Source organism: Daucus carota, chromosome 1 (assembly GCF_001625215.2).
Source record: "Daucus carota subsp. sativus chromosome 1, DH1 v3.0, whole genome shotgun sequence".
Lineage (NCBI taxonomy): Eukaryota > Viridiplantae > Streptophyta > Magnoliopsida > Apiales > Apiaceae > Daucus > Daucus carota.
The window spans coordinates 37,968,761-37,991,069 of NC_030381.2; the positions used below are offsets into that span (position 1 = coordinate 37,968,761).

A 22,309-nucleotide genomic window follows, 5' to 3' on the forward strand; every position below is an offset into this window, starting at 1 on the left:
TTATTTTTACCTGACTCTTCTCCACAAAGTATTTTAAGATTTTTTGAGTACCTGAAGCTTCGTAGTTGCAGTTCTTATTTTGGTCAAGTTGTTTGCAACCCCCTACTCAGAACTCAAAAGGCCGCCTTTGGCATTTTACCTACATTCTGGGTCAGTTCAGAAAGGGAAAGGAAAACATAAACTGCCGTTCCTATAATTTTTGCTTGGAACTTTGGAGATCTTCTCGCAATTGGCAATATCAAAATAGATGCACTGTTTAAGGATGGACATTGGGGAACTAAACCCAACAAAAATGATAACGTATTTGGTTTTTTGGTTTTTGTCACAGAGTCTATTGCCCGTACCAGATAAACAGCAATGCAAATGTTCAAAAATCACAAGTAATGCATCTTATCGGCTTCAGCGCTAAATTTGCATGATTGAACCTTAGACATCTCTAATGTTTATAGTCAGTCAAATGCAGCTCAGAAGAATTTTGCAAAAGTTTGAACAGAAGTACGATTTTGGCATACGATAAGATGCCACAATGCTTACAGATTTCATCAACTTAAACGCACTAAAGTGCTTTTATATTTCATAGACTGTCAATAAAAAAATTAGTGGTGTAAACACCAACAAAAGAAAGAGGACAAGTCTCCAGCTTTCCAATAGTAACGGTAACTTTGTCCTATATACAAGAATTATCTTGAGGGCGTTTATGAACACAAGTAAACTGCTGGGTACAGGTTCAAAAATATTACTTTACCTAACCAGAGGCGTTTTTTCTTGCAGCATAGGCACGATAAGCTGCCAATGCAACCACAGTAACAGCAGCACTCACTGCATGATAAGTAACATATATTTTTTTTAAAGATAAAAATTATAAGTTTACAGTACGACCATAAAAGATAAGAAATAAATATGCATAGGGATCTCAACTTATTCATTTCCCAACTCACCATATGCCTTGAATTAACTTAAATTAAAGGACATTTTTGACTAGAACATTAGACTATTACTTCCTATGTACAACATCATAGATTCTCTACTGACTATTTTATATTTTTTTTTGCAAAAAGTTCTCTGCTGACTTAAAAGGCAAATTAATAGCATAGTATTTACTATTATAGTTGACATACTAACCAAACAAACCCAGCATATACCCTCTTAGAACACGGTCTCGGGACTTCATTTATAAGAATGAAGACGCTGTTTACACAAAAAGAGCATCGAATTCAACAATGCAATACAAATCTCATATACATAACATACATATGAGACATGACACAAGTTAGGGTTAAGTATCAAATGGTCACTGAAGTGAAGGCCAAATATCACTTTTTTCATTGATCTTTTACAAGTATCATTTTGATCACTAAATTCGTATAAAATATCAAATGGATACATTTAAATATGCGTCGAGAAAGCATTTTTTTAAAGTTCTACACATATTTCTTCAACGCTACTATAACCAAATGAAAGTGATGAATCCTAGTATTTTAGATAATATATCTAGATTTTTAAAAAGATATTTACTATATATTTTTATTTAAGTAAGATTAAGTAATTATAAAATTTAAAATAAATAGTAAATATTTTTTCAAAAATCTAGATATATTATCTAAAATACTAGAATTCACCTATGGTTATAGTAGCGTTGAAGAAAAATGTGTAGAACTTAACCAAAGAAATATTTACTTTCTCGATACATATTTAAAGGTATCTATTTGATATTTTATACGACTTTAGTAATAAAAATGATACCTCTAAAAGATCAATAAAAGAAGTGATGTATGGCCAATTTGATACTTAACCCATAAAAATTGCTAAATGAAAACAACACTGCATAACACATAAGAGAGAAATAGTATGCTAAAAGAAGATAGTCCAAACACTAAACTAACATTCTCAATCCTATATTACATCGACCTTGCACCCTACACTAAGAGGTCTATCAATCCTTTATGTTGTGTTTGGCTGGGGTGAATGAAAAGGGAGGAAATGGAATGAGATTTGAACTATAATTTAGTTGAATGTATAATAATTTCTTCCTTCCACCATTCCATTCCCACCCTTAACTAGAGCTCAAACCCTCCATTTTGTAAAGGAATGCTCCATTCCTTATCATACCTCTTTTCTAGCCAAATCTTATCATACAAAATTTGCACTCACCCCCTTTTTTTTTAAAGTCCTCCCTCCTACACTCTATTATTTTCTTTTATTTATACTAATTCCATTCCATATCATTCCATTCACCCCAACCAAACACAACATTATAGTAATCCCACTACTTTAATACTAATCACTAGAAATTATATCATTCTTTACATTTACCATGCACATAAATTTACATAATAAACAAAATAAGACTCCTTGCGAAACAATACCTGAGACGAACACAAGAGAATGATTAAGAATCTGACGGTGTCGCTTCTTGTATTTCCCAATCTCAGTTTCAGGAACACCAATATGAGGTTGCTCGGCAGCATTCACAATTCTATAGAACAAGTTATTCATATCTCCGTCCTTCACACTGACACTTATTGGTGCATGTATACCCATATCCTGACAAATCTGGCAGAAAGTTGCGTATAGCATCCAAAAGTTAAATAAAATCGTCTCGTCTTATAAAGGTAATTTTAAATTATACAGTTATACTTTTCTTCCTCTTTACTAGTGTTTACTTTCATTTTTTATGAAAAAAACCTAACATGATAGTGATACAGAGGGTGCAGGAAATACCATCTCCGAATCTTTTATTGCCATTGGATATGAATCCAGATCATCTTTAGCTGCAATAAAAAGGCAAGGAACACCGAAACCACTTTCTTCTCCTCGCCGGGCCACTAGCACAAGTAACTCTGCTGCTCTTTTCATAGAATATTCATCCGAACTAGGGTACAAAATATACCATATCAGCCATCAGCAAGTTAAGTATAGGTAAAGAGGCGGGATGATTTATGAGTGTTGTTGAATCACCCATCAGTAGTATGCAAAAATAAAAATAAAAAATACCATATCAGCCATCAGCAATTAGCAACAAAAAAAAAGTATAGGTAAAGAGGCAGGATGATTTATGAGTGTTGTTGAATCACCAAATGGCTGTAAGGTTGGACATTGTTTCTTACTGATTTAAATAACCTTACAGATCATTTCATTTCATCTAAGTAATAATTAAATTAAACTTTTAAGTCAAACTCCTAATTTGGCCAGCTCAAACTGTATCCACATACCTAAATTAGGAGTTTTTCCATAATATTCATTCTTAAATTTGCTAAAAGGACAAAACATCATACCCACCTGTCATACAAAAAGACTGCTACATCAGTAGCTGCCAAAGACTCTCTACTGGACAAAAACTTTTTAGCTCCATCTTCTGGAATTTCCTGCAATATGAGGGTCTTCTTATTTCCCTGCAACAAAGATAAATACATCAATCATTTGGTCATATAATTGAGGTTAGATATAATCAGATAATTGAATATTCAGTTGTCATAAACGAGACAGATTAACCAATGGGAAATGTGACATCACACTCTAAAAGTATGATCAAACAATTGGGTCATTTTAATCACAACTGAATTTAGTCGGCAAATTGCAATCAACCCAAGTGGGTTGAGTATAATTTTAGCCTCAATTTATTCGGCAAATTGCAATCAACCCAATTTTTTTCCCATGGTAACCATTATATGACACTCAATTATAAAATCCACACTACTCTGCCATGTTTTTTTTAAGTGAGTGCAAAACTCACGATTGTATTACCATTTCATAACCTCATACAAAAGTTTTATACAAATACTCACCCTAAGGCGGTCCACCCGATTCACTGCATAACTCCCTGCACTTGTTGGAAAATAATGTTCTGAATAGGGCCTGCAGTTGAAATTTATAGTTTCATATTATTATTTCTCACAGCAAACGAAAAGAACACATATTTGTAGTTTATACACACTTGCATGCATATCTGCTACTTCTTTTCCAGTGTTTGGGGATTTTTAGTTCACAGTAATTCAATAATAAAAAAATTTGATCTCACTAAACTTCCATTGAGTTTAGTTCCAGAATATACCTTCCAATGAATGAATTCAACAGTGCAGTCTTTCCCGCTTTTTTAGGACCAAAAACTAGACATTTAAAAACATTTCTTTCCGTTTGTTTTTTCTTGCGGTCTAACAATCTTCTTTGAGTAAGATGTAGTGCTGATGCAGGATCGCCGTTGTATCCAAGGTATATCAAATTTGCCAAACTTCGAGCTGGGTCAACCAAAGTCATAAAATCCCACTGCAATCACAGATTCAATCAATATTTCACTATGACAGAAGACAGGAAGGAAGCGCCCAACTAAAAACATGTTCCTACTTTGAATTGAGACACTAGCCAAAGAGAAGGCATAACTAAAATATTAGCACCACACCAAAGTATATACTGACACTCTGAAATCTTTTTAACCTATCTAAGAACCTGAATTATTAAATAAAGTTCTTTTAAAACAAATAATACTACAAGACAACGTGGATGTCGTGCAAGAAGGAAATGATATTACTTCCATTATCCAAAGACCCCTATATATAATTCTTGCAAATGTTAGGGATACATTTTCAGTTCATAATCATCTTGAATTATATAAATGGTTAGTCTAGAACTGCATTAAGGGTGAAAGACTGCGACATATTAGTTTGGCTACAATCCATACAACTAAATCTCTACGTATTGAACAAAAATTTGCTCAAAATTGATGCTATACTAAAATGGTGGAAGCTTTATCATTTTTACAGTAGTACCACATCTAGTGGGAGCAGAATATGCAGCACAAGTTCTGATACAATCAAATGTGAATACACACCTCAGATAGGAACCCTGAAAGAGATAAATGATCTAATGCAGTTCTCTCTACTGCATCTTTATATGGAGATTCCTCCCAAGGGCTGAAGTTTAGAACAAAAACCAAAATGCGTAAAATATATGCATTTTATGATAATATTAAGAAGCTAGAGTAACATCACTAGCAGCATCAGATAGAATATACGAACACCACAATTGTATATATAAGAAGACTGTATTCGTGTATAACCATTGCAGATAAATGGCAACAAAGTTACTGATAGTCAATTATACACAACATCAACAGATAGTAATTTTTCAAGAAGGAGAGCAAATAATATGATATGAGATCATGATATGTTATAATTATTAGTACATGTAGAAACACAATTCAATACGCAAGAGTGGCAGCATCAGAGAGAAGATGAAAGATACCAACACAATTGTAATAATAAAAAGAGACTGTATTCGTATATAACCATTGTAGATAATTAGCAACAAGGTTACTGATAGTCAACTATACACAACATCGAGCAGCCAGTAATTTTTTAAAAGGGAGAGCAAATATTATGATATGAGATCAAGATATGTTATAATTATTAGTACATGTAGAAACATAATTCAAAAGGCAAGATCACATATATTGCTGGGTCAAATCTGTTGTAATTATCAGGACAGGTAAAACATATTTGTATGAGCAAGATTACATCTATTGCGGCAACAGAACAATCGTACCTCTCTGGGGCAGTTGAAAAAAGATCATCCAGCTCAGAGTATCGTAAAGCTCCATCCTATAAAACAACAAAGTTATGGTATAGTATTAATCACATTCTACCACCTAGCAGTACCAAATTCAAATGATGTTTAAATCATTGTTGTTTATATGACTACACATGCACTTCAAAACTCGTCATGGTGAGGCTCGTAACCGGCTCGTTAAAAAGGCGGCCGTGCGCCGGGCTCAGGCTTGAACCAGGAGAACTAGGCTCGTGAACGGCACGCGAGTCGAACAAATCGAACAAGCCGAATAAATCAGTTTAGGCGGGCCAGTTCATATCTTTTTAAACAATGCAGTTACCACGTGTCCATGTCTGAATCATTGCTTTCTATGAGATTTTTTTTTTAAATTATATTGTTTTCTATGAGATATTTTTAATTATATTGTTTTCTATGAGATTTTTTTTAATTATATTGTTTAGAAAGTGTTTATAATTATTTTATTTGTACAATTATGTATATGCTTAAAAATATATATAGAAGAGGCCAAAATCTTTGAATCATATTGTTTTCTCTTTAAATTTTTTATATTATATTGTTATTATAAATTATATTGTTTAAAGTGCGGGCCGGTTCGGTCGATTCAATTATATTTTTTCCTTATACCAATTGTTTTATTCGTTCTAAATTATATTTATATTTCCTAAAGTTCTCACATTCTCGTATATTATTAAAAATACAAATAGAATATACAAAATTACTTTTTACACGATATTAAAATTATTAAACACATAAAACATAATTTTTTATATAACAGTAATAGGTAATAATAATTTAACTGAAAAAACAAGCGGGCCGTGCCGGGTTGCGGGTTTCAGTTTGTGGACTCGTACTCAGCTCGTGTAACTGCCGCGAGCTGTGCAGGTCACTAACCAGCCGGTTCAGGCCGAGTTCGGCAAACAATTTAACGAGCCAGGCTCAATTAGGCGGTTCAAACCCCCACAACAGGCCAACTCTAACGGCAAGGCAGGACATCAAATTGCAAACTTTTTTAAGAAAATATTCATAGCTGCAACGGAAAAATAATCAACTCTAACCAGATGTTACATGCACTAGAACCAAGTCTTAAACACTACTACTTAAATGTCAGTTACTCAGTTGACTATTTCCTTCATCATCCCCTCATCTGGATGGAAGTCAACTATATCTCCGAATGATCAGGATGGCATATATTAGGGTATTAAGTCATTTGTTTACATTTTTATGATTCATGATCAGCTTATGCTGAATCATTCAGATAATGACTCGCTCTATAATTTGGAATAAATCATTCAAATATCTAAAACATTCAATTCAGACCAATAATATTTAACCAATGGCTCCTACGTCTTACAGTACATCCAGTGCTAACAATGAATATGGTTAAACACACTTCAACCATCAACTGAAATTAACCGATAGATCTCTGAAACAATGGAATATACTTTTGCCTATGACAGACAGACTACTAGTCTACTACTGGTGTATAAGACTGTAAGTGATTGTTCTAGATAAAACCAGACTAGGATGGAATTTTCAACAGCAATGTCAACAATCACATAAAAAAGATGTTAATATAATCATATTTAACCGCAAGCTATGTCAAAATCTGCTTCATGTGAACTACCTATATCTAGAAGGCTGATTAATGCAACCAAAAGAAAAGTGCAGCTCAAAGTGAAATAGAAAGAGTAATCTCTCCACACAGAAAAAAAAATGTATTTGACGAAACTAACATGATGTAAAAATGTTATATACACAAAATAAACATACATTATCATTGTCAAACATACTGAAGACTCCTTTCAAAAATTCCATGGCTTCACCTGTTAACTCCACACTCTGTACAAGTCGAACAACAAGTTAAAATATACAAAAGAAATAGCATGTAATACATAAGTATCAAATAAAATCTTAACAGATAATTAACGTCTAAATATTTATTTAGATATCATTGCTCCCTAATTGCTATCAGAACCATACTGGCATAACAAAAATGAAAACATAAACAGTAAATTTCAGTTATTCTTAAATAACGAGATTATTTCCCTAAATTAAACCACCTATTCATATAGAGAACTTTATATCACTTTAGTCAATGGTAAAAGTTTAGGTGGTATAAGACAAGGACCTGATCTGGAGCTCGTTTGAGTGGAATTGAAATATATTCGTCCCTGAGCTTTATCTCGTCATTATAACCGAATTTCCTCAAGACGGTCCAGATCGTCTCAAGACGCCCCTTCTCTATAAAAAGAGCATGGAGAAAAAGAAAACCTGTCAGTGTAAGTCCAAAGTCATTGACACCCTCAGGTACTTTCTCTTGGACTACTTTCTTGACACCAACTATTTCAGCAGGCTGTAAAGGGGCATTGAAGCACTTGACCTGTACATTAAATTTTGGTCAATACAGATATTTTGAAATCCTATACCTGGTCGTGATAAGCGATAAAGATCTGAGTCTTAATGTGAGCAAAAATATTGAAATCGACCTGAAAATCATTCAGCTCTGCATCATTCAGAGCATCATCTTCATCGCCGTCACAAAGAATAAATATTCTTTTCAAGGCTCTCACACATCGGGGTTTTAAAGTCTGTGTTTCTTGATCAAACAACGGGGCTGTTGGATGAAGTACTGCTCTTTGAGCGTAATAAAATACTTCAGGAACCTACAAACATGAAAGTAACCGAACATTAGATCCCGGATTTTTAACAAACCCTGCTGTACACGATAATTTTAATAGAAAAAAAAAAAGATGGCCAAGGTCACTTCCCGATATCGCGGGAGTTAAATTTCCTTGTGACACACACACACCCACACACACCCACACACCCACACGCACGCACACACACATATATAGCTGTGCAGGATATGATACATGTATATATTCTTCAGTTTATAGCTAACCGCTTAAAAGCAAAGGACGAATAAAAAGCTTCTTAAAATAGACAATGTGCGATTGTGCGTGAAGAGAGAATGATTTGCCAACAAACATGCAAAGGACAGGGCTGTCAAAAAAATTTGAAAAATCCGTTCTAAATATCTGCTTTCGCGTATCCGAAATATAGCGGATATTATCCGCATTCAAAATAAAACAAATATTATTTGTATCGGCATCCGACAATTGTGGATACGGATACGGATATAGTTATATCCAGATCCATTAATATTCAAATCCGAAAATATTTTTTTATATATATTTGTCATATAATAATTATAACTATAATTAATTAATAATATATATTTCTGTTTATTATTTAATATATTTTTTAGAGATATGTTTAGGTGTGGGCTTCTAGAAAAATGTATTAAATATATATTATATACTAATATAATATCAAAAGTATTTCATATTTTAACTCTTTCTTAAATTAAACTAAATCATTAAATCATTTTTTTATTAAGTTGAACAAAATCTGGATAGTTTAAAACGACATATTATCCATCAGATTCGGATATTTTTTCCAGAATATTATCGGATACGGATTCAAATTTTCAGATTCTGATTCGAATACAGGCCGATCTGTATCCGAATTATCCGTTTAACATCCCTAGCAAAGGAGTAAATAATTTGTTTTCCATATATGAACTGTCCTCTAAAGCCCAGACAACAGCAATGAATCAAGCTTTTACATCAGTAAATCACGACAGAGAAAACCTTTAGAAATTGTCATTACAAACAAACTTTATGTTTGTGACAGATTGACTCTTAGAGTCTTAGAGATAAAATTTAATGTATGGAAGAAAAAGAAGACAATATAATGATTAAAAACCACCAGAGAACATGGCAGTGATGGTCGAAGATCCATCCTAAAACTTTGTGTAAGCCTTCTAGTAATCGCACAAATTGTAATATTAGGCATTTCACTCCAAAGCAGGACACATAACACACACATTAATTAAGATCATGCTCGGGTAATAACCAATTTAGCATAGACTGTAAAAGAAATACCCAAAGCCCTATTTACAGTGCTACAATCATCAGTCGCAGAACTACAACTTACCAGTTACAGTTGTACAAACCATCAGTCCTAATAATACAAATCACTTAAGGCATTGAATTATTGATAATAGAAGACTGTGATGAGTCCTAATATACATTTTTAATATTAGTTGCAAACCATCAGTTCTAATCATACCAAACACTTAAGCTACCGGGTCATTATAAAATGGAAGTCTGTGATGAGTCCAAAGTCTCATTATCAATTTTGTTTTATTTGACACAAGCTTTTAACTGTTGAAAACGTAGCTGACACACTCGTCCATCACATTTGTGATTTAACTTGCATGAGAATAATATGAGAACTTTTATTTCTAGAAGGCATGGGTTGCATGAACAACATTCTTATATTCAGCACTTATTTTTGTTTTAATTTAAGCTTCACAGCTATGAAATGGAAAGGAAGATACACAACTCTTTTTCGTGTATTTGTGGTACCTATCTAAAGTACTTCCACTACCACCATAAACATAATGAAGAAAATGAATAGCTGATATTCAAATACATATCGCAGCAAACTGAATTATGACCTGATTTGACACACCTGCACAAGATTGGCAGCTGAACACTCTATACAAGTCTCGATTTCCCGAAACCTTTGCATGATAGGTGCCATCACCTCCTCCAGACTGATATGGTAACCCTCATCCCGCATATCCAGTTTGCAACCAACTATGATCACCGGTACCTTTACCTATTCATTAATCAAGTAAAAAATATAATCAAAGAGAGGAAGACAGTGAGCCATTAAACATATGCTAAATCATGACATTTAAATATTTAGCACAATTTGTTATCCGTATCAACTATCATTACAGTAATAGCACAAAAACTAGCAATAATACAGTATATTAGTATGACAGACTCTAACCTCCAATCGACGAAGTTCGAGAAGCCAGAAAGTACTAAGGCGAGTAAGCGTTTCACGCTGATCGCACGCGTAAGTGATCACAACAGCATCAGCTCGTTGCAATTCTTCAGCGACTCTGCTCTTATTCTGTATACTACACAAATTACAATAATTCTACCAATATTAGCCAAAAAAATCATCAAATCCACAGCCTATACATACAGAAACTCAAAACACGCACAAATAATTCGAACATCAACCTTGAAGAAGTGTCGACAATAATGACCGGAACGCCGTCGGGATAGTAATCGGCGGGAAGGCGAGTCGGCGGCAATACCGACGGAACGTTCTCCGGAAACGATTCCGATGCAGCGGCGGAGATTAAGCTTGACTTACCGGTGCCGCGATCTCCGATGACGACGACACGAACGGCGGTGCGGAGGGCACCGGAATTCGAAGCGCGCGGCATTGATATATGAAATGAATGGATCAAACAGATGCAAGGATTGATTGAAGAAGAAGAAGCCCTAGTTTATGAGAATAATTTTCGCTGATGAATTAGATACTGGTGTTGTGATGTGACATCACAAGCAGAAGCTACCAGAAACTGTTGTGCGTGTACATGTTATGGAGAGAGTAATTTGATGGTAACTTTTTACTCTCTAGCGAAGTCACCGACTGAAATGTATACCGTTACTGGCTTACTGCCGTGTTTTTTCAAGAAATTCTCATAAAGAAATTTTGATACATTTTTGTGAATTCTTGAAATTTTCTGGAAAAAATTTGTCTAAATAAAAATGTTTTTGAGAAAAAAAATTTTGCACATTTTTCGTGATATATATTTATGAAAAATTTTATTTCAATAAAAAAATATTTCTTGAAAAATCAAATTATATTTCGTGAGACAAATAAAGAATTCTTGAAAGCGTAAATCTACTTATTTACTAAGGGTCTCTTTGGGAGTGTTGTTAAAAATTGTTGTGCTGTCAGAAAAAGTGCTGGTAAAAAAAGTGATGTTGTAGAAATCAGATAACTGTTTGGTAATTTTTTTGATATTTACTTATTTTGAGTTTTAATATAAAAAAAATGTTTTTGATGAGGTTTGATAATGAAATCTGTAATTGTTTTTTGCAAAAGTTGAAAAGCAGCTTTTTTTCAAAAACATGGTAGGACCTACTTTTTCTAAAAGCAGCTTTTCAGCTAAAAGTTGCTGTTTGGAAAAGCTGATTTTAGATTTACCAAACAGTTTTTTACCTGTTTTTCAGCAAAAAACTGCTGTCTGCAACAGCAACCCAAAACAGTACCTAAGTCGTGTATCATATTGTTGTTGGGTTTATTGAGTTGGGTTAAATGTAAATTATTATATTAAGTATTTTATACGGAATTAAATGGGTCAATCATAACTATATCGAATTGTAAATTTAAATGAGCGAGGGAACTCAAAAAATTTCGAATCATCATTAAACTAGTTAGGCTCTTTATTTCAAATTAGATTAACACGTAATTTACAATACTTCTAAAAAAAACACGTAATGCATTTCATAATTTACACTTTCTTTTTTCCCTTATAAATTAAAAAGACCTGTGTTTATATGGATATGTGATCAATACAGTTTTAAATTTGTGTTCAAAATCAACGAGTTCATCTAATTTGAAATGAAGAGAATGACTTAAATGTTGAGATCAGCGGAATCACATCTCTTAGTGCCTTATTCTTATCAATAACATTAGCAAATATATATATTAAAATTACTTTTAACTATTTATCTGTTTCAAATGATTTACACATACAAGTTTTATGATACATAATAAATTTACAATATTATGATTCACTGTCTCATTAAAATACGATGATGTGCTGAAATGAAAATCTGTGTACTGTCCCAAAGAAGTCATTTTGAATCGGATATCACGAATATCGTTGGTTGATTATATTTTAAAATTTAATCAACAAAAACACATTCGAATAATTTGTCGAATCACCAATTAAATCTAATTTATCATGTTATATTAATTTTTTACATCTAATTTTATATTAAAGTTATAAATATTTTCTCATAACCCTTGCATATTTCATTATTTTGATAGTACAACTAGTTTTTGACCGGTTAACCCGTGTTTTGAGCAATTAATTAAATAATTTTTTTTTTTGACGGATATTAATTAAATAATTAATTACAAATTAAGTGATTATTCTGAAAATTTTATATTAACAAAACCCCAATTTTTACCGAATTATCGTGCAATACCTTATTTTTTCCCGTAAATCTAGTAGTCTTATTATTATAACCTTCGTTAATCTCACATAAACCTCATCACACAGCTATCTCGCTTCACTGAGACGGTAAAACTAACACCATCTCTCTTCCTCCTCCAAACCCAAAATCTCTCTCTCTCTCTCTCTATATATATATATCTCTCTGTCTCTCCCTCCGGCGACACAAAAACAAGAAAGCTATGAAGTTCCAAATCGAAGACGTAACCGTATACTTCCCCTACGACCACATCTACCCCGAACAATACGCCTACATGCTCGAACTCAAGCGCTCTCTCGACGCCCGAGGCCACTCTCTCCTCGAAATGCCCACCGGCACCGGCAAGACCATCGCCTTACTCTCTCTCATCACAAGTTACTCTCTCTCTAAACCCTCTAATCCTGTCAAATTGATCTACTGCACTCGCACTGTTCACGAGATGGAGAAAACCCTAGCTGAATTGAAGCTCTTGTACAAGTATCAGGTGGAGTGTTTGGGCAAGGCGGCGAGGATGCTTGCGATTGGACTGTCGTCGCGGAAGAATTTGTGTGTGAATGATAGGGTTTTGAAGGCGGAGAATAGGGATTCGGTTGATGCGGGGTGTAGGAAGCTGACGGCTAGTTGGGTTAGGGATTTGGCCGTTCAGAACAAGAATGTGGAACTCTGTAGTTTTTTCGAGGATTATGATCGGGCCGGGGATGTGCTTCTGCCTGCGGGTGTTTACACATTGCAGGTCTTTTTTCGATTTTATTAGTGTTTGATAATTTTGGCACATTGTTGAATTAATTGGTGATTGTTAGTTGGTTAGTTTAGGATCACATTTATTTGCTTGTTTTAGGAATTATGATATTGGGGGGGTATTAGTTATACTGTTTCTATTTTATTGGAGTAGAATGTGATGATTTTTGGTACATGGTAGAAATGATTTAAATGTGGTTGGTGCTAGAAAGCAGGGATACTTCACTCACCCGCCGCACTACGCACTCGATTCTTGGGGATTCTTCGATACTCGGGGATTCTTGGGGATTCTTTTCATATGATTAATTCTGTGATTAGTTGAATACTCTATCACTTAACTACCTTATAATGTGATAATTGTGTTATTAAATAATTATATTGTATATTGTTAAGGATATTGAACTTATTTATTCAATTATTTGGTTTAAATATGTATATAACTCTTCAAATACATTAATAATATATATTTTTAATATATTAATATTTGCCGAATCCCCCCGCACCCGAATCCCCATAATTTTAGATTTGCCGAATTCCCGTATCCCCGTACCGCGCACCCCCGTACCCGCACCCGCACACATGCTTCCTAGGGTTGGTGGTATTTAGGTGAATTTACGATCGTAATATCTGTTCTGTTAGAAATGTTAAATATGTAGTAAGGTCTTAATGTGTTCAGAGTAGCTATGTAGAAGCAGAACATAGAGTAGCTAATTTTTTTTGTTCTACTGAATGATCTTCGGTTCTCTGTGTTATTGCCAGCAGACTCAGTACCAAAATATTTGAATTGTTGTTTAAATGAAACCTGGAAAATTTAGAAAGATTTCAACATACTTATACTAACTGAGACTGAGAGAGAGGTTGTACAATAATGGAAATCTCTCATCAAGTATTTATCTAGCTAGGCTTTTAGAGATTCAACCTAAATGGTAACAGCTCCGCTGTTGACTAACTTTTACTCCCTCTGTCCCATTTTAATTGACACTTATTCCTCTTTGGGACGTCCTAAAAAGAATGAACCTATTAAACTTACTATTTTTGAACACTACTTTTCACTATTACACCCACTACTTTCTTCCACTATCTCTATTCTATAATAATATAAACACTATTACACCCACTACTTTCCTCCACTATCTCAAATTTATTATTAAAATTTTGATGGGTCCCACCACTTTACCAACTTTTCAACTAATTTAATTTCTTTTACAACCTTTTTCTTAATCTCCGTGAAAGTCAAAGCAGTTCAATCTTTTCGGGACGGAGGGAGTAATATACTAAATTGAATGATCTCACAGTTGCCTCATTGCTTATTGATTGTTGGGAAAATTAAATTGCAGGTCCCTGAACTATTGACGTTTTATTGTCTAGATCCCTGAACTAAAGATTCCGTATTTGAGGTCACTTAACTTTTCTGTTTTCTGATCTAAGTCCTTCCGTCAAAAAGATTCTAACGGTGTTAACTAGGGTTCTTGAGTTTCATACAGATCAAAGCAATTTTGAAGGTGTTAGCGATATCCAAATTCAAAGTTCAAGTAGTCAAATTGAAGCTTGAGTCGCTGGCGACACTCATATGACACCAATTTTCAAAAATTATGTTCAATTTAAAATTTTATAAATTTAGGTCACTAAATTCGATAAAGAACCCTAAATTTATGGTCCAATTTGGGGTTTTTTTAAAATTAAATCTAATTTGTGAAAATTGTTGTCATATAAGTGTCCCTAGTGATTCAAGCTTCAATTTGACTACTTGAACTTTGAGTTTGGATATCACTAACACCTTCAAAATTGCTTTGATCTGTATGAAACTCAAGAACCCTAGTTAACACCGTTAGAATTTTTTGACGGAAGGACTTAGATCAGAAAATAGAAAAGTTAAGTGACCTAAAATACGGAATCTTTAGTTCAGGGACCTAGACAATAAAACGTCAATAGTTCAAGGACCTATAAATTAATTTGCCCTTGATTGTTAGTACCGTTATTGTCTACTAAGCTAGCCGCTGTTAGCATCATTATCGCATAAAATCATCAAGCGAATTTGAATATTTAAGAATCTTCTTCTTCTTCTTCTTCTTTTTTTTTTTTAAAGTAATAAAGAGCCCTCTTCTTTTCATTCTTTCCTTATGGCCTTATACTTGAATTATAATAGGCTTAGTTTATGCTTGCTAGATTTTTGAATTTTTTTCCAGGTACTGCATTACTGTTATTTAGTCGGTTGAATGTGATTGCATGCATAGGCTTTAGAACAATGACAAATCGAATTATTTTGAACAAACTCACTTCTTTATGCTAAAATGTTCATAGATTACAAACGAGTGTTGATCTTTCAGGACTTGAGGCTGTTAGGGAAAGAGAAAGGATGGTGCCCGTACTTTTTAGCTCGCCACATGGTAAAATATTCCAATGTAGTGGTTTATAGTTACCAGTACTTGCTTGATCCCAAGGTTGCAGGGATTATATCAAAAGAGATGGAAAAAGAGTCTGTTGTGGTTTTTGACGAGGCTCACAATATTGACAATGTTTGTATTGAGGCGCTTAGTGTTAGTGTGAGGAGGCAGACACTTGAAGGGGCTACAAGGAATCTCAGTAAGATGTCTCAGGAGATTGATAGGTATGCATTGCATATTTTGATAGAGTTACCCCCTTGCAAAGATGGTTTCAGTTGGTGACTAGCATAGATACAAAAAGTCAATTTTTTTTAAAATCATAATACATGGTGTAATTGCCAGAAGAAAGAGGGGAAAGGGTTTTCCATTTTGTATTTAGCACATGTTATAATTTTTTGTAAATCCTTGATCAAAATAGTGTATATACGTTATTAACGAGTGAGTGAATGACTGATAGACACCAGACTTGAAACTTTCTTTTCTTGTGTTGCTACTTGTTTTTGTGTGTGTGTGAGATACTGTTAGCTTATATTGCCATGATACTATGGTAGGAAGGTTGAAGGCCACTGATGCTGGTAGATTACGCTCCGAATACAATCGCCTTGTTGAGGGTTTGGCACAGCGAGGAAATCTACCTAGTATGTACAGTCATCATGCACAGTCTGTTAAGTACTTAAGTTATTTTTCATTTTAATAATAGTCAATATCTTTACCTTCCATTTTGTACTTATGTCTAGACAACGATACCTGGCTTGGAAATCCTATTTTGCCTGATGATATTTTGAAGGAAGCAGTGCCTGGGAATATACGGCGGGCAGAGCATTTTTTGTCCGTTCTACGCAGATTAGTTCAGTATCTTAAAGGGCGACTAGAAACTGAGAATGTAGTGAAGGAAGGACCTGTTACATTTGTTGGCTCTATAAATGCACAGGTTGGGATTGACCAGAAAATGCTACAGTTTTGTTATGATAGACTCCACTCTCTGATGTTAACGCTGGAGATAACTGACACGGATGAGTTTCTACACATTCAAACAATCTGTGACTTTGCAACGCTTGTAGGGACGTACACTCGAGGGTTTTCGATCATCATTGAACCCTTCGATGAAAGAATGCCGCATATTCCTGATCCTGTGTTGCAGGTTTGCAATTGTTTAAAATTTGAGTTCATCTTGATGGTTGGCAATTACTTCTCATATTCCACATCGGCTCACTTATGTTAGTCATGAATGAAAAACAGTCTTAATATATGTATCTGGCTTATTTTCCGATCTACCTATCGAGTAATAAATCAATTTTGGTAGTTATGACCAGAGCTGCCACTTTTAACTTTTGGCAGTAGGCTGAAAAGTCTCCATTCTTTAATTAAAATTTGCAACGATGTAGAACTTCTCAAGGATATTCATAACAGGTTTAATTAGCAATTCCTTTTCAATTAATTTCATGCATGTATGATAGTCTCAAACAGCAGGATTTTTTTTGATGATGTATTTATTTCTTATGTTAATACTATTGAATGCTTACTCTTTGCATTGTCAATCCAGCTCAGCTGCCATGATGCTTCACTTGCAATTAAGCCTGTCTTTGAACGATTCCAATCAGTTGTAATCACTTCTGGAACACTAAGTCCAATTGATTTATACCCACGTCTTCTCAATTTCAATCCCGTTGTTAGTCGAAGCTTTACAATGTCCTTGACAAGGGATTGTATTTGCCCAATGGTTCTTAGTCGTGGAAGGTAATGCCAATATTGCGGCGTACGGTTTAGTTGCGCATTTTGTAATCCATGTGTATGAACATGTGTTTGTGTTCATAATCCTCTTCATCATCCAACAGTCTCTACTTTGGTTGCACCATTCACATTGAGGAAGCAAACTGTTTTGTAACTTGAATCTTAATTATTCTTGGTGATTTACTTTAATTATACAAATGTTTTTTTTTTTGGATTGAAATGTGGTCTGCATCTGATCATCTTATTTACCTGCCCTCATGTCTATCATTATCAAAAAGTCTTTTGTTACTTTTGAAATAGTTATATATGTCCAATTGGTAATGGTCTGGCCTTCTCATTATTTGTAATTTTTTTATTTCAGTGATCAACTTCCTGTTAGCACAAAATTTGATCTGCGAAGTGATCCCGGTGTTGAAAGAAATTATGGAAGGCTCTTATTAGAGATGGTCTCTGTTGTTCCTGATGGAGTTGTGTGTTTTTTTGTTAGTTACTCATATATGGATGGAATTGTAAATAGTTGGAATGAATTGGGAATTCTGAAGGTATACCTGTGTATTTATATAAGTCCTCCTCAATTTGCATGTCTACACCTGTTTTCCAAAATATTTCCTTTACTCGAGATAATGTAATGCAGGAGGTAATGCAGCATAAGCTTGTGTTCATTGAGACACAGGATGTTGTTGAAACTACATTGGCCCTGGACAACTATCGCAGGGCTTGTGATTGTGGAAGAGGTGCTGTCTTTTTCTCTGTGGCCAGGTAAAAATCACCAAGTGTGTGCTAAGTTTGTGTCCAAATACTCGTTCCGATTTTTACTGTATAGCCTATTCTGCAGATGTTTTTATAGCTCATATTAGTTAGCATTTAGCAATATCTAGGAATACTTGAGAGTAATATTGAAGTCATGCATGCTACCTTTGTATTTAAATCAAGAATAATGCGGTAGTTATCGCACTTATCTTTGTTTTCAAATGTGTTTACTATGATGGTTCCCTGTTAGTTGCTGGTAGTTCAGCTTACTGAAGTTTTTCTTCTGTAGGCTATGTTTGTTTCCTAGGAATATAATCTCTCAGCATGTCATGAATTTGTATTCAGTTTGCCTTTATTTTTATCCTATATGAGAACTCTCATTGTTTTCAAATGTGTTTACTATGATGGTTCTACAGGGGAAAAGTAGCAGAAGGCATAGACTTTGATAGACATTATGGCAGACTTGTTATCATGTTTGGCGTTCCTTTCCAGTACACGCTAAGCAGGTAGTCTCTATATTTATCTGTAATTTTGAATTTAGTCATTATCGATTATGATAATTAATGTATATTAAAAATTATCTATAATTTCTGGATGTTTATAATGTGGTCTTTAATATGTCTAGTAAATATGAATTAATTCAGTCATGTAACATATCCGATGATATGGCTAAGAAGTCTAGACAATGGCTTTAATATACATGGGACACAGATGATAGATGATGATAGTCATTAGCATTTTCTTAAGGAAGAAGAGAATGTACTTGTGGTAGATTACTTGTATACCCTAGGCCCTAGCACCTTAATATTTAGGTTTTCAATTTTCCTTTCAACAATCTAAGCATGTGAAGAAAAAGCATGCCAAAATAAGTAAATGTACATTTTTTTGCTGATAACGTGTATGGTGCAGTATGTAGTCATGATAAATAATAATATTAAAAATTTTAAGACGCTGCACATACGTCACAGAAGAAGTATAATTTATAACTTGGTAACAATTATACTTTCAAGAAAACATTATAAGAAATTTCGTGTATTTACTTATTTCTGCATTATCTTTTGATCGAACATTAGATCGGTGAAAAGTTGTTGCTAATATGATTTTAATGGTGGCAAGGTAGATAATTTATAAGGCCTGTTCCTTCTCTTTATTTGTTAATTTTTGTTAATCTTTAGTTTGACTATGCAGGATATTACTTGCACGGTTAGAGTATTTACGAGAGACCTTTCAAATAAAAGAAGGCGATTTCTTGACTTTTGATGCATTGGTATGTATCTGAATCAACTTCAAAATATCTATCTGTGTAATGTATGATCGTGTGAGTTCAATTGCTTTGATAGTCATTACTTGTTACATTGATGCGCAGAGACAGGCTGCTCAATGTGTGGGGCGTGTAATCCGTTCAAAAGCTGATTATGGAATGATGATATTTGCCGACAAAAGGTTGCATTTTGTTGTCGCATGTACAGTTTTTCTACTACTTGTCTGTAACTGTGTGATGCTGAATCTTTGCTTTACCCATGCTGATTAGCTTAATACTTTTTCTCCAAGTATAAAAATGGCGGCATTTATTTTCAATTTTTTTTATCAAATCCCAATTTATGACAGTTAACGCATATATAATATGAACTCTCCTAATTACTTTGTGACAAGATATTATATGTATACTAATTGTTCTTTTATTGTTTATGTTGTAATATTTAATTTTGTTTTAAAGATACATTTATTTTTAGAATAATATACATCTTTTACAAATAGGTTCTTGAATTGATAGGCGGGTTTGGGTTGATAAATTTTTATTGGGCATGTTAAATAAGTTTCTAATAATTAAACCCGTCAGGGAGATTTTTAAATGTGTTTTTAGTTACATCAGAAAGGCTCATTAACACATGTTATAAAATATGTTGGCCCATACGTCGGCCCAAATACCAACCAACCAAAACTTTAAATGTGTTCAGCTTTGATAGAATACTATAGATTTGTTCTTTTATTGTATACGTTACAATATTTAATTTTGTTTCAAAGATAGATTTATTTTAGGATGATATGCCTCCTTTAATTATATAGGTTTTTGAATTGATAGATGTCTTTGGGTTAATATATTTTTATTGGGTATATAAAATAAGTTTCTAATAATTAAGCATGTCAAAAGACTTCTAATTAATAGGACCTGTTTTAATGGGGATGTTTAAATTTGTTTAATTATAATTAAGAGGCCCGTTAAAAGTTTTGACTTTTTGCACGTAATCAAGGGTGCAAAAAAACATTATTCTACACATTATATTTCAAATTTCTTTTTCTAAACAAAAAAAATTAATTAACATTTATATTTTTATTCAGAAAAATAAATTTGAAAAATAATATGTAGAAATATTTAGCACCTCAAATTACATGCAAAAAGTCAAAGCAGCTATTATTTTGGGACAAAGTGAGTATAAAATAAGGACGCCCATGAGCTGCCCTAAATACCGACCGACCGACCAAAACTTTTAAGTTTTAATGTTTTGGCATGTAGTTATATATAAGAAAAAATGAAAACACTGACCCCGCACTAAATAAAAAAATATCGTATAATCTGTTGAGATATACTAATTCTGTTGTTTTTTAAAGTTGGATGCATTTGAGAGTGAGTGCCAGAATGTCTGTTTCTTAGGTAAAGTTGACCTCCACAAGGCAACGCATATATGCTCCTTTGCTGTAACTCTTATAGAATTAAACAGATTAAAGTCACATCACCCACTCTATTATTGTGGGAAGTGGAAACAACATTCATCCCTGAGGCTGAGGTTAACTTGTCTATGGGCTAACTTCGCAGGTACACCCGTCATGACAAGCGTTCAAAGTTGCCAGGATGGATATTGTCACAGTTACGTGAAGCACATTTGAACCTGAGTACTGACATGGCGGTGCATATAGCAAAAGATGTATGTTAATCTTCTATTTTGGTTGAATGTATCTGGTACTGCAATTTCAATTTCTCGTGATATGTTCAAAGTAATGTTAAACAAAAGTCTTCCGTATCGATCTCTGTACAGATATTCTTTTAGTGACACCTGTGCAAAAGAAGATAAAAAAGTTTGAACAAAAGAATAAGAAGTATACTCCCTAGGTCTTGTAATTTTTGTCCTGTTGACTTCTACACGTTTTAAGTTTTTAATGAATATACTAGTACATAATACTTAAAATTTCCCTTGGTTTGTATATAGATTCTAAGACTAAAATTTTTTTAGGTGAAAGAAAAGTGCTATTATCGTTATTAAATGTCTTGATATACACGCAAAGTCAAATTTACAAAAATTGTGAGACGTAGGGAGTACTTAGTAACAAAAGTGAACACATATATTAGGCATGATCAAGAGGGACGTGCTTACTTCTAAGAGGCCAAAGTTATTAGCAGTTACTGAGCATATCTTTTCAGGAGAAGATAATTTTGTTAACAATGCAATATTGGATTTACATGTACTAATGATTGACTGATATTTCATGATGGGTGCAGTTCTTGCGTAAAATGGCCCAACCATACGATAAGACCGGTGGTGGTGGTAAGAAGACTCTATTGTCGCAAGAAGACTTGGAAAAGATGGGCATTGGCAATACTGACATGCTGTTTTGAGGATTTATCTTTTTAAACTCTAGCAAGTCATCAATTTGGCAATTTCTCTTATTTTGTTTAATTGCAAACTAACGATTGACAGATATAGAAGCACGTTTTTGTAGACAAATTAGCTGGAGATGCCGGAATCTGACTGCTTAGGAAGACCCTGGTATTATAAAGATTGTTATAATGCTGTCTACAGTTTTGGTGTATATTAGCAGTTAAATATGAGTGGAATCTGTTACATATAGCGCTGTTCAGTCAATTTGGCATATAGAATCTGCCGTGGTTGAATGACACTGTTATATATAGTGGTGTTTTTGCGCAATAAGTTCTGCTAGTGTTTTGAATGAATCTGGTACTTGATAGATATGTATAAGTTTTCGTAAGCTGCGGAAATTATGAAATGAAAGTGTCTGATAACTAAAAACAACTGATAGTGTAAAAAT

General features: G+C 33.7%; 2 protein-coding genes across 2 annotated transcripts; one reads left to right on the top strand and one right to left on the bottom strand.

Moving 5' to 3' along the window:
- Window positions 1-537: 537 nt before the first annotated feature.
- LOC108205222 (mitochondrial Rho GTPase 1) lies at window positions 538-11,110 on the bottom strand. Its single transcript, XM_017375083.2, has 14 exons — window positions 10,668-11,110; window positions 10,429-10,561; window positions 10,102-10,251; window positions 8,049-8,225; window positions 7,691-7,942; window positions 7,333-7,401; window positions 5,539-5,594; window positions 4,826-4,907; window positions 4,052-4,263; window positions 3,786-3,855; window positions 3,280-3,392; window positions 2,722-2,872; window positions 2,367-2,553; window positions 538-819 (listed from the first exon to the last, which is right to left on the bottom strand). Exons 1-14 carry the CDS (start codon window positions 10,874-10,876, stop codon window positions 746-748), a joined length of 1,935 nt encoding a protein of 644 aa, XP_017230572.1. The 5' UTR covers window positions 10,877-11,110; the 3' UTR covers window positions 538-745.
- A 1,616-nt stretch (window positions 11,111-12,726) lies between these two features.
- LOC108204483 (general transcription and DNA repair factor IIH helicase subunit XPD) lies at window positions 12,727-22,213 on the top strand. Its single transcript, XM_017373946.2, has 12 exons — window positions 12,727-13,395; window positions 15,728-16,008; window positions 16,340-16,422; window positions 16,522-16,925; window positions 17,328-17,521; window positions 17,877-18,057; window positions 18,150-18,274; window positions 18,682-18,771; window positions 19,454-19,532; window positions 19,632-19,708; window positions 21,081-21,189; window positions 21,762-22,213. The coding sequence occupies exons 1-12, from the start codon at window positions 12,865-12,867 to the stop codon at window positions 21,876-21,878; spliced, it is 2,271 nt and encodes a 756-aa protein (XP_017229435.1). The 5' UTR covers window positions 12,727-12,864; the 3' UTR covers window positions 21,879-22,213.
- The last annotated feature ends 96 nt before the right edge of the window (window positions 22,214-22,309 follow it).